The 12,909-nt window shown below is 43.9% G+C and overlaps 1 protein-coding gene across 3 annotated transcripts in view; it reads right to left on the reverse strand.

Moving 5' to 3' along the window:
• Positions 1-2,351: 2,351 nt before the first annotated feature.
• Positions 2,352-12,909, reverse strand: part of IQGAP1 (IQ motif containing GTPase activating protein 1) — a 101,387-nt gene continuing 90,829 nt past the window's right edge. For all 3 annotated transcript variants that reach the window (XM_082736140.1, XM_082736141.1, XM_082736139.1), the window contains 4 exons: positions 12,393-12,559; positions 10,238-10,360; positions 6,346-6,454; positions 2,352-4,657 (listed from right to left, as the gene is read on the reverse strand). In XM_082736140.1, coding sequence (XP_082592266.1) covers positions 4,544-4,657; positions 6,346-6,454; positions 10,238-10,360; positions 12,393-12,559 — 513 coding nt within the window. In that variant the 3' untranslated portion in view covers positions 2,352-4,543. The remainder of the gene's footprint in view (positions 4,658-6,345; positions 6,455-10,237; positions 10,361-12,392; positions 12,560-12,909) is intronic.

The raw sequence follows: 12,909 nt of genomic DNA on the forward strand, positions 1-12,909 counted from the left end.
AAAAAGAACTTACACGACTCAAAAGCAAACAATATCTGATCAAAAAATGAAGAGAGAGGAGCACCTGGGTGGCTCAGCCAGTTAAGTGTCAGGTCGTGATCTCAGAGTTCTGCGATCAAGTCCTGCGTCGGGCTCCCTGCTCAGTGGGGAGTCTGCTTCTCCCTCTACCTCTGTCCCTCCGCTCTCTCCCTCTCAAATAAATAAATAAAATCTTAAAAAAAAGAAGAGTGGGGGATCTATTTTTCTAAAGAAGACTTATAAATGGCTAAAAGACACTTGAAAAGAAGCTCACCATCACTATTCATCAGGGAAATGCAGATCAAACCGAGATTATCACCTCACATCTGTCAGTACGGCTAGAATCAAAAAGACAAGAAATAACAAGTCTGGGTGAGGATGTGGAGAAAGAGGAGCCCTCGGGCACAGCCTGTGGGAATGTAAATTGGTGCAGCCATTGTGGAAAACGGTATGGAGGTTTCTCAAAAAATTAAAAATAGAACTACCCTATGATCCAGTAATTCCCCTTCTCAGTATTGACCCAAACAAAATAAAAATACTAATTTAAAAAGATAGATGACCCTCTTTATAGCAGCTTTATCTACAATAGCCAAAATATGGAAGCGGCCCAAGCGGCCCCTAATGGATGAATGGATAAAGATATGGGCTACAGTATGGGCTATGGTGAGTGCTGTGAAGTGTGTAAACCAGGCGATTCACAGACCTGTACCCCTGGGGTTAATAATACATTATATGTTTATTTAAAAAAAAAAAGATATGGGCTACACACACAATGGAATATCACTCAGTCATAAAAAAGAAAGAGATCTTGCTACTTGAGATGACATGGATGGAACTACAGGGCATTATGCCGAGAAAAATAAGTCAGAGAAACAAATACCATATGATTTCACTCATGTGGGATCTAAAAAAAAAAAAACAAACCCAAAACAAATGAAGCAAGAAAAAAATCAAATTCTTACTTATAGGGAACAAATGGACGGTTGGGAGTGGGTGGGTGAAATAAAGGGGATTAAGAGGTATAAACTGCCAAGGAGTAAGTCATGGAGAGGGGAAGTATCGCATGCAGGGGCGCCTGGTTGGCTCTGAACTGTTGATCTCGGGGTTGTGAGTTCGGCCCCCACGTTAGGTATAGAGATGTCTAAAAATAAAATCTTCAAAAAAAACAAAAAAGGAAAATACATCATAGGGATTAGTCAGTAGACTCTAACAATGCTTGGTGACAGAGGGGGACCGCATTTACTGTGGTGAGCACTCGGTGTAAAGAAAAATGGACAGCGGGTTCTGCTGCATACCTTCGAAAGTGAGGAATTTTTTTCTTGAAATTCACAGTATGTGGGCACTTGCACGCTTCATAATTAAAAGATTACAAGATTCAGATGTCGGGTTTAAAATCCGTGGAGGGGTCCGGTCGCCCCAATTCCTCATGGGTTTGCACAGGCATCAAGGTGGGAGGGGCACGGCTGCCGGGGGCACTCACTGTCCGCCTGCACCACTGGGGCTTCCTCTCCTTTCCCCTGGTCCTGGTTTCCTTATTGAACAGTTAGGTCCTGAGAAGCACCTTTCTGCCTCCCTGGATTTCTCTGCAGGACAACATGGAGCCCAAGTTGCCTCAGTGACACAGCCGCAGCGAGCAGCTCCCCCACTTCAGGAGAAAAGTGGGGTTCAGGGGGCAAGTGGCTGGGCCCGGGGGGTCCTGTTCCCACCACGGCGTCCACCACGCTTCCACTCACACGGAATGCTGTCTTCTCTTTCCCATTGCTGTTTACTTTAGAAGCATTCTGTTTTCCTTCTTATTTCTTAGTCCCTAATTTTCCAATAGACCCTGGCCACCGTTTATAAACACAACGGGATGCTTGTATACTTACTTGTATTTTGAGTGAGGCTGTGCCCTGGGGCCTTACTTAAAAGGAAGCACGCCCCCTCCCGTTTGCTGTTTACTCTTTCCATATGCAGCTTCCCCAGGTCCCTTCTGGTGACTTCCCCCTAGGGACCTGGGGTGCTGCCGCTCCTAAGAGATCAGATGCTGTAGTGGTTTTAAACTTCCCGCTGTCCGCTCACCAGTGGCGGGAGGACATGTGCTCTCCCCACCCCGCTTTCTTTCTCTGGGGAGGCTACTTGAAGCAGATGACCCTTAAAAAAGGCTAACCTCCCGGGCTAAACATCGCTTTGCTGTGATTCAGTGAACAGGTAGCCGACTTGGGTTGGCTCCTTCAGAAGGACTGGCAAGGTGGTTGTTTTCTGTTGTGGTTTTCAATCATTAAATCTCGCTTTGGTCGACACTGTTGAACAGGAACTGCTAACAATGAAACTGAGAAAAATAAACACAAACATGAACAAATGACCTTTTATTTCATACAGAGATACAAAGGCAATTGTGTGCAGCGATCTGATGGGCGGTCCGAACGGCTGGAAGTAAATTCACGAGAAATGTCACCATAGCCGGTGGAAGAGAAGGTCAGAGGCGGAGGGACGAGACAGAGAAGGCGGCGGCTAATAATTAGGAGGCCGAAGGGCTACGTGGAGTCAACGCCGCAACGTGAGCTCGTCTGGACGCTTCCCGTGCGATCCGAACCGTAATGCTACCCAGCGACCACCAAAATCTTGAAGTGTGTTTTGTGCTACTTTGCATTAGGAGCTGTATCAAGGGAACTACAATCCTCACAAATAATCCAAACACCGTATTTTACTAAAGGAGCTGTAAACTCTGCTCGCGGTCTGCTGCGCAGGCCCGATGGGCATCTGGGATGGGTCTCCTGTTAAAGTGAAAGGGTTGACGCTTTGGTTGGTCCCAGTTTTTGAGGTGATGCTACTTGTCACAGCATCTGCTTTTGAGCTGAGGAAAATATTCACTGAAAAATGATCTTCAGAAATACAGGAAAAAACCAGGTCAGGCTGATGGCGTGCCACACCTCACCTCTTCCTGGCTGGGGTGCGTCAAGATGCAGGCAACTCACACTTGCACAGCGGTGGCCCATCTGAGCAAACGGTCTCTCAGGAAAGACACATCTCCAACGCTTACATTTGTAATAGGGACACATCACGTGATTTGTTATTAATGAAACAGTTTATTGGTTTCCAATATAATCAATAAATTTTCAAATGTAAGTTTATTTTGTTAAACTTTCTGTTTTATGATAAAAGAATACTGAACCAAAACATCAGAGAACACAGAGGCTCAGTAGCATGATTTCCAACATATTTTCCTGGATAAACAGTTGTTTGTTTTTTTTTCCAAGTATATGACTTTTTATGTAATAACAAAAGCTTCTGAAGCTCAAAGTTTAGAACTGAATTGTTTTGGACTAAACCCAGAAAAATGGGAGCTCATAAAATAAAGGCAGGGCAGGCATGGGTAGCAACAGAAGAGAAAAAAGTGGGGAAAAGTGATCTTCATACCAAGTTTATGTCCATTGGCTGGTTTTGTTTGTTTTTGTTCTGGTCTATTTAAGGCAGGATTAAGTCCCTGCAACCCTGCAGATAAATCCTAGTGTTGTAGTTATATAAGAAAGTTCTAAGAGTTCAGATATACAAATAAGCCAATTTTTAAAAACACTTTTCTTACAGTATTCTAAAGGCTTTTAAAGCATATAAATCTTCCAAATTTCTATCACCCACATTTCAAGAAGTAAATCTACACTTTAATAAGGCACTCTTAAGATAGAAAATAGTTTTGAAGATAATTCCACTCTACGCTAGGGCTGGCCCGTCCGCGCCTCAGGGACAGGGCTGAGTGGAGCATCTTCTGGAACAGAACCCCCTTCCGCGCACCAGCAAAGAAAAAGCAGGCCCGGCGGACCGTTGTGGCCCCCCCGCAGCCGGGTGTGATCAGTGGGGGCTCTCCCACCCCAATCAGAGCTACACCAACAGCACTGCTCACATTTAATGGTGACATTTGAAAGCCGTCTCTTCCCTTTGCTAGAAATGTTCCCTTTGAACCCAGAACAGGGACTTCTGTTAGCTCCTGTGCATAAAGGAAATCAGGATGGACGAGAACCAAGGAGACCCTGGATCCCTTCATCTGACCGACAGGATGGAAACGTACAGGAACTTCACCTTTAAATGACAAGCTAGTGACTGGAGATGACCTGACATTCGAGTTGTGTGCCTTCCAGCGTGTCCTTAGTGCCGAGCGCACCCACTTCCAAATAACAAGAATTCAAGTCCCACCAACCCTGTTGCTAATTCACACAAACACCAAAGCCTACAAGAGGGTCATGCAGCCTCTTAGCCTTGTACCAACCAAGAGGGATTTTAGTGGAGCATCTGCTCCTTCCTAAGTGACGGAAAAAAAGGAAGGAACAAGAGGGTCAGACTAAGCCTGAAATACAATTTCACTATGAAGAAAGGGCAGTAGAAGTCCCATTAGATCGGGAGGGGTTAAGAGGGTGGTGTTGGGAGTGTATCAAGTTGAGGCTCTGTTCAGGGCTGGGTCTTTGCTTCCAATGATGAAAGAAGGACCCGAGAAAGGGAACTGTGAGGAGCTTCTTTCCTTCATCCTTCTGGGCTGGCAGCAACAGATCAATTACTTCCCGTAGAACTTTTTGTTGAGGAGGAAGATCAGAAGGTTGACATTTACTTTAGCTCTATTAAATAACTTCATGACTGCGACGCCTTCATACTGTAGCTGCAGCAGGTCCTGTTCAAAGAAACATTTGGCCCGTCAACCAAGTCTGTGGCACGAGACAAGACACAAGGTAGGGAGGAGGGACCCGGAAGGAACGAGGAAGGACAGACATGAAGTGGGGTGAGAAAGGAGTGCCCCAGGACAGAACCATCCCCGGCACAAGCCCCCTGAGAGCCCGAGGAACAGGGCACACTGCTCAACAGAATGTCCTGGTCCACTGGGAGTTAAGACGACACGTGGTTCATATCAAAATACACAAAACAGGGAAAGAAAAAGCAGCATGTTCATTCAACATACAGACTTCCTACTTCAGAAGCAACAATATCATGTCTCCAGTTTGTTTAACTGATGGGTCACCTGCAGAAGGTGAAGGCATTTCAATCTAAGATAAACACACGCGTCACTAAAACCAGGACACGGCCACTCGGGGCGTCGTGATGGGGTCCGCTAGAGTCTTACTTCCTATTTCACATGAGAAAGCTTTTATGTTTTGAAAACATGGGGGGAAAGGACCTGTCTATTAGGTGTCTACTATGTATGAGTTCCACACTGGGTAAGCACATCAGATAGTGTCTAAGTGCTGATAAAAGTCTTAGAGGTGTGATTATCCCAAGTTTAAAGATGAAGCTTAAAGATGAAGCTAAAGACGGAGTGGATCTGGACCTGAGTAAAGCCCCTGCTTCTCCCACTGCCCTCCACTGTCCGGAGCACCTTTAGGAAGTTAGCGGTCTCACCCATAAACTTCAGAAGAGAGGCAGGCGATGAGAGAGCAAGAATCAGAGTGCTTGAAAGAACCCCCAAGTTCAAGTTCAACCAGTTCAGCTTCTGGAAAAATCCTAGGGGCTCCATGAGAACGAAGGCCCTGGTGGGTCACCTGATCCTCACTCCATATTTAATGCCCCCGCGCACGGATGAGCATGCCACCCGAGCCGGGCTAGTGAGCCCGCACAGCCCTGGGGATCCTGAAGGCCTGACGGGGTCTCCTTTCACAAAAGCACCTGGGCATGTGCACCATGGAGTCATGGAATCACTGAGAAGGCAATGAAGATACACTACAGTCCTTACGGAGCTCACAGTGTGGGGAGTGCTGGTCAGAGCGGTAACATGTATAGAGGAGGAAAGGACAAGGACTTGTGGGAAGGGGGAGGTCAGCAGGTGCAGAGAGGGCCCCTGCCCAGGCCAACAGGGTAGAGCAGTGAGAAGGAAACGGGGCTGATGAGGACAGAGCCCAAGAGGCCTCGAGGTACCTGGGGCTTTGCTAAGGTGTAAAACCTAGAGATACTACAGAATAAAAATTAGCTAATATTATGTTATAAAATGATTCACTGCAGAGTTCTTCCTGAATTTAAAATGGGATTTAGTTTACAAAGATGCAATTTGCACACAGCTTGTCACAAATACACCTTTAAGCCCCTACATCAAATCAAGATGAGAGAAAACATTTCAAGCTACTGAACAACAGGAAGCAGAAGCTTCAGACAAAAGCTTGGAGAAGATATCCCGGCCTGCCAGAGCTCTCCGGGAGTGCAGACCATGGCAGAAGCACAGCAGCCCTTGCTCCTTCCCCGGCTGCATGCAGCCCAGCTCACTGCGGGTGTGGACAGCCATCCCCGACCCAGTTCCTTTTCACCTACTCTCCTGCCCCGCTGAGAACAACCACTTCACATCAGAGCTTTCGGTTCTGCATGGTGCGTACCCACCTGATAATGCAACATAAACGTCTCCATCTGAACGCCCATGAACTTGGCTTTCACTTCAAAGTCTCCAACTTCTTCTGTTGGACTGATTTCAAAGATAACATTCTTAAACCTGTTGAAACATAACATCGTAAGGGTGTGATTTTTACGTTCTCGTATAAAAATATTTTATGAAATGTAGAAAGGAGATTAGCAATCTTCAAGGGGCGCCTAGGTGGCTCAGTTGGTTAAATGTCTGCCTTGGGCTCGGGTCTTGATCTCAGGGTTCTGGGATCGAGCCCCCTGTTGGGCTTCCTGCTCAGCGGGGAGTCTGTTTCTTCCTCTTCGTTTGCCCTTCCCCCCTCTCATGCTTCCTCTAATAAATAAAAATTTAAAAAAAATCTTCAAGAGTGAAAAGGGGTACAAACTAAAGGTCCAAAGTATTTCCACGGGTGAAGCAGGGAGGGGCCGCCACTCTAAGTGCCACACGCTTGAAGACCTTGGGAGAGGACGCAACCTCTGCCTGCAGCCCTCGCGTTCACAGCAAGAGGGACCACTGAGGACGGCCACGAAGGCCTCTGAAGGGATGATGTCACACGAATTCTCTTGGCCTTCCCTGTGGCCACTGCTGAAATCTAATGATAAAAGCATAATCAAGAGGAAAGAAAGGGAGGAAGGGTGCGTGTGTGAATGCACCATGTTTGACGATTGCAAGGGGTGTGTAAGGAAACTAAAAGGAGTAAGAACAAGAAGAGCCATGAGGGGAGCTGCCCTAGATATCAAGGCACTGGGTACCCAGTACCACCAAAGATACACTGCTATTTCCTGAAAATATTTAAGGTATCATTCATTCTCAACCTGTTATGAATTGGCTTGGAATTTTTTTTTTTTTACACGAGCTTGGAGATTTTATAGCAACAGGAGAAGGTGTTGTTCCCCAGATGATCAAATTATATCAGCCCGAATTTCTGGAACTCAACTACGGAGAAAACTTATCTCCCAGAAACAGAGCTGAGAACCACGAATGATGCAAAAGAGGCCAAGGAGAAGCTACGAGAGAGGTCACAAAGTCCCCGCACGGAACACGAGCATCTGATTCAACAAGAGGTCCTCACTGGTCACTCCCTGAAGGTAACTTCCTGTGATAATTTTACTTTAACCAGTTTGCTTTGTTATCTTTTTTTTTTTTTTTAGATTTTATTCATTTATTTGTCAGAAAGAGAGAGCACAAGCAGGGGAGCAGCAGGCAGAGGGAGAAGCAAGCTCCCTCTGCTTTAAGTTTTCTTTTCTTTTTTTTTTTTAAGATTTTATTTATTTATTTGTCAGAGAGAGTGAGCACAGGCAGACAGAGAGGCAGGCAGAGGCAGAGGGAGAAGCAGGCTCCCTGCCGAGCAAGGAGCCCGATGTGGGACTCGATCCCAGGACGCTGGGATCACGACCTGAGCCGAAGGCAGCTGCTTAACCAACTGAGCCACCCAGGCGTCCCTCTGCTTTAGGTTTTCTGATCTGAAGTAACATATATTCATTATTGAACTTTGGAAATTGGTAAAGCATGAAGAAAAAGAAAAGGCACCTATAATTTCACAAGCCAAAGACAATCTCTAAAATACTCAGTGTATGTTCTTCTGTGCCTCTGTTCACATAAAGTTTATCTAACCACCCACTTACTTATCTACCTTTTTTTTTTTTTTTTAGCATAAGTTATAAATATAGTCCTGTAACCCATCTTCCCTCTGGTAACATTATGAGAGTTTTTCACATTCTTTGAAAGCATCCTTCTTAATGGCCACGCAATATTCCAAGTTAGAGTTAAAATTTAACCATTCATCTACTGTTCAACACTTAAGTTGATTTTACTGTTTACATTATTACGCTTATGGTACATGTTTATATGTAAATCTTTGGTTTTTACCTCTGATTGTTTTTTTATGACAGATGCCTCAAAATGGAATTTCTGGTCAGAGTATTAATTTTTTTCATTATAAAAACCACAAGACAGGGGTGCCTGGGTGGCTCAATTGTTGAGCATCTGCCCTTGGCTCTGGTCATGGTCCTGAGGTCCTGGCATTGGGCTCCCTGCTCAGAGGGGAATCTGCTTCTCCCTCTCCCACTCCCCCTGCTTGTGTTCCCTCTCTTGCTGTGTCTCTTTCTGCCAAATAAATAAAATCTTAAAAACAAAAACAAAAAACTACAAGACATAAAATTTACCATCTTAACTATTTTTAAGTGTGTAGTATGTATATATACGTACATACATATGTATATACATATGCATATACATACATACACACATATACACTGGAATATTACGCAGCCATCAAAAAGGAAATCTTGGCATTTACAACGATGTGGATAGAACTAGAGGGTATTAAACCAAGTGAAATAAGTCAACCAGAGAAAGACAATTATCATATGATCTCACTGATGAGGAGGAATTTGAGAGGCAGGGTGGGGAGTTGTAGGGAGAAGAGAGGAAAAAATGAAATAAGACAAAACCAAAGAGGAAGACAAACCATAATAGACTATTAATCTCAGGAAACAAACTGAGGGTTGCTGGAGGGGAGTATTCTGAAGGGATGACATCACAGGAATTCTCTTGGCCTTCCCCATGGGCACTGCTGAAATCTAACAATAGATTGGGTGGAATGCGGTGGCTGGGTGAGGGATATTGGGGAGGGTATGTATTGTAATGAGCACTGGGTATTATCTAAGACTGACAAATCACAGCCCTGTACCCCTGAAACAAGTAATACATTATATGTTAACTTAAAAAATAGTAATTAATAATAATACATACATATTTTTCCATGTTTTTGAATTCGGTAGTTAAAGAATAGTATCCCATTTTAAAACTTCGAATTTTTAGAGTCTGGCTGAGTTTGCATGTGTATGTGTGTTTGTGAATCATGGCATACTATCTGTATTTTCTCCAGTCATTTTTCAGTTGGAGACCTTGGTCCTTTAGAGGTTTTTTTTTGTGTTGAGCACTTTATGTATTTTTTGAGTTTGTCTCATATTTATATCCCTTCCCTTCTTTTTGTCATTATTTTCTACTGTTCAAATGTCACCCACTTTTTTTTTGCCTTTCTTCTTTTAAATTTGCTGTTAAAGGCTCTGAAACTAGGTTACAGGGACACCTTACTGGCTCAGTCAGTTAGGCATTTGCCTTTGGCTCAGGTCATGATCTCAGGGTCTTGGGATCAGGCCCCACATTGGGATCCCTGGTTAGTGTGGAGCCTGCTCTCCCTGTCCGTCTTCTTTTGCCCTTCCCCTGCTGCTTATGCTCTCTCTCTGACAAATAAATAAATCAAATAAATAAATCAAATAAATAAAAATCTAATAAATAAAATAAGAAAAAAAAGAGAGAAATTAAGTTTCATCTCAAACAAACCTGTTGTTTTACCAGACTCAAAATCAGCAAGCTCAGCTGCCAGAGGTCACAGGGCCAGCTGAGTCGGTATATAACAATGCCTGCTAATGATAGCCAGGACAGGTTCAGGAACCATGTTGACAGCAAGCTGGCACATCCCAGGAAAGAGAAGGAGGGTAATCCCCTGATTCCCAGCCTCAAATGGAATAAAGTAAATTCCTCTTCTTGTTATTCTTATTGATTCTTGGCTTAGACACAGGAGAATAAGAAATGGCATCCTCCTTTAAAGAGGAAAGGTTAAGATGGGGCCCACACAAGCAGGTACGAACACAGCCTGGAGCAAATATTCCACAACAAAGGAGAAGAAATACTTTCCCTTCTATGACAGACAAATTAACTCTGACTATTAGGTCTAGTGCTGTCCTAAACAGATATATAAGTAGATAGAATATATGAAAATGACCAACCACGTAACAGAAATAAAGGCAGTAAGATAAAGAGGTAATGAAGTCAAATATAAGACAAAGTAAAAAAGTAAATACTCACTGGTTCACTTGTAGGTCCTCAATTTCCAGAAGGACTCCTTTTTCATGTAGTCTTGCTGCCGTGTATTTCAGAGAAATCTTTTTGCTTTTCTTTCCTTTCATTTCCCTAGGCTTCTTGGAGACCCTGTGTGTGTGTGGGGCGGAAATCACGCCATTATCACTTTCTTTCTTTTTTCTTTTTTTTAAAGATTTTATTTATTTATTTGACAGAGAGATCACAAGTAGGCAGAGAGGCAGGCAGGGCGGGGGTGGGGAAGCAGGCTCTCCGCTGAGCATAGAGCCCCATGTGGAGCTCGATCCCAGACCCTGGGATCATAACCTGAGCTGAAGGCAGAGGATCAACCCACTGAGCCACCCAGGTGCCCCCATTATCACTTTCTGTATGTAACTGTGTACTACAAGTCTGTCGATAGTTCAAGGATATGAGGTCAGAAAACGAACTTCCCATACACCAGCCTGAGTAACATACTGATTCTAAAATGGCAAGTTAGTATTAGGATTAACCTGAGCAATCTCTGCAGAGGAAACATCACTAAATAGCTTTTGCCTTTAATTGTACTTGCAAACCCACCATGAATTTAACCTTCTAACACCAACATAAAGGAACTATATTGAACCTCAGGGGAGTCCCTGTAAGCCCTGTGCCCTGGCAGGGCAAAAATAAATATATCTCAGAATAAGTAATGTTTAGAAGACTTTAAACCAGTATAGCAAATACAGAAGAATGGGGACAAGTAAAGAGAAATAGACCTTAGGAGGCTATTGGGATAATCAAGGTAAGAAGTGATTTTTCAAAAATAAACATGGGAAGACTAGAGATCCCTGAGAACTGGGATTTGAGGCTCCACAGAAGGCCCTCAAGAGATGGGGCGGGAATGCTGGTACAGGAGTTAAAGGGAGTAACCACCATAGAAGGCAACTGAAAGATCTATAGGAATTACACCTGTACAAAATCTTTGATCCAGTGATTCCACATCCAGGAATTTATCCTCAAAATATGCCCACATCTGCAAAATAACCTAGGTACAAGAGGTTTTGGTATTTGGTGCAGAATTTTTAAAATTCTAATAACTAGAAACAACACAAGTGTCTACCATTACAGACCTGATTACATCAATTGCTGTGTCTCTGTATGCAATGGGGTACCACAGAGCCACTCTGTCTGCTTAGAATGCCTACAAGCAACAACGACCCTGTGGCAACGAGCACATCTAGTGCATGGATTTTGGTTTCTAAACACCACTCTTCATTAGAAAGCACCAGGAACGCTTAGAGAAATGGCTAATTCCAAGCCTGGGGAGGGGAAAGTACAACTTGAGCCAGAACACCTGTGTCTATATGAAGTCAAGAAGTACTCAAAGAATGATGGGGAAAGGCCAAAAGGTCACGGGAACCAGCCCCACAAGCTGGGTTGGGTGGGCCCAACTTTCATCCCTGCCTCACCTCGGTCTTCCAGGGAGGGAAAGAGAGAGCCAGAGTGCAGGCAGAAGAGTAACGAAGCCAGAGAAGGGGAGCTCATGTGGTAAAATGCCAAAAATAGGTGAAGGGTATATATTGCTCTCTTCTCTCAACCTTTCTGAAGTTGGAAAATTCTTAAACTTAAAACTGAGAAGTACAAAATAAACTAACCCTAGATAGCAGTGCAAGTAGAACTTGGACCTACCACCCCATCTCTCTGGGTCCTCAGTTTCCCTCCCTATAAGATGGGCATGTTGCTAATCGTCACTGGAGCCAGCTGGGAAAAAGCTGGGGTCTGGGATCCTGGCCCCAGGAGGTATAGAGAGAGGCCAGGGGATCAAAATGTCTATCATATTCCTTAAGTGATTTTGAGGCACAGCCGGGTTTGGGGAGCTCTAACTAACCCCCTTCCATGATTCTTTCATTTCTAGGGTCAAGAAGATATTTTAGAACAGGGATGTTTAGAAATAAGCACCCTGAAGTACCCCCTCCATTATTTATTTACATCACACAATAACAAATGGAACTAGGTAATCATGCAAACAATCAGAAGCAAAATCAAGAATTAAAGCAAAAAATAACACACATATTTTAAGTAAGAACTTCCAAGGTCACTTCAGTTGCCTCTATTTCTTTTTCCCTTGATGCTGATTCTTTAAAAAAAAAAAAAAAGTATATATATATATATATACACTCACTTGCCCTTGCTGGCCAAGTTATCCAAGCAGGTTTTGATATAGCTTTTGTAGTAATCCACCTGCTCTCCATAGAAAGTGGCCTTCGAGTTCAGAGCAGCGTAAGTTTGTTGCAATTTCACCAGCTCCGCCTTCCTTCTCTGTCTGTATCTCCGCTGATTCCGAATGTCCTAAGACACAATTTTCAAAATGAGGAAAATGACGGTAGGTGTCACATGCTTCTCATATCATCCATGGCAGAGCCTAGCAGTGCTCAACTGTTTGCGTGATCACACGCAGCAATTTTTAAAGATTTTATTTATTTATTAGAGAGACAGCAGAGCACATGCACGAACAAGCCATGGGTGGGGGGAGGGGCAGAGGCAGAGGGAGAAGCAGACTCCCTGCTGCTCCATCCCAGGACTGGGTGATCATGAGCTGAGCAGAAGGCAGATGCTTAACCAACTGAGCCACCCAGGTGTCCCAACAACATCAGTTTATGTTCAAAAATTAGCAAAGAAATTCAGATCTCATTAATCTT

Source organism: Mustela nivalis (assembly GCF_964662115.1).
Source record: "Mustela nivalis genome assembly, chromosome: 6".
NCBI classification, from domain to species: Eukaryota; Metazoa; Chordata; class Mammalia; order Carnivora; family Mustelidae; genus Mustela; species Mustela nivalis.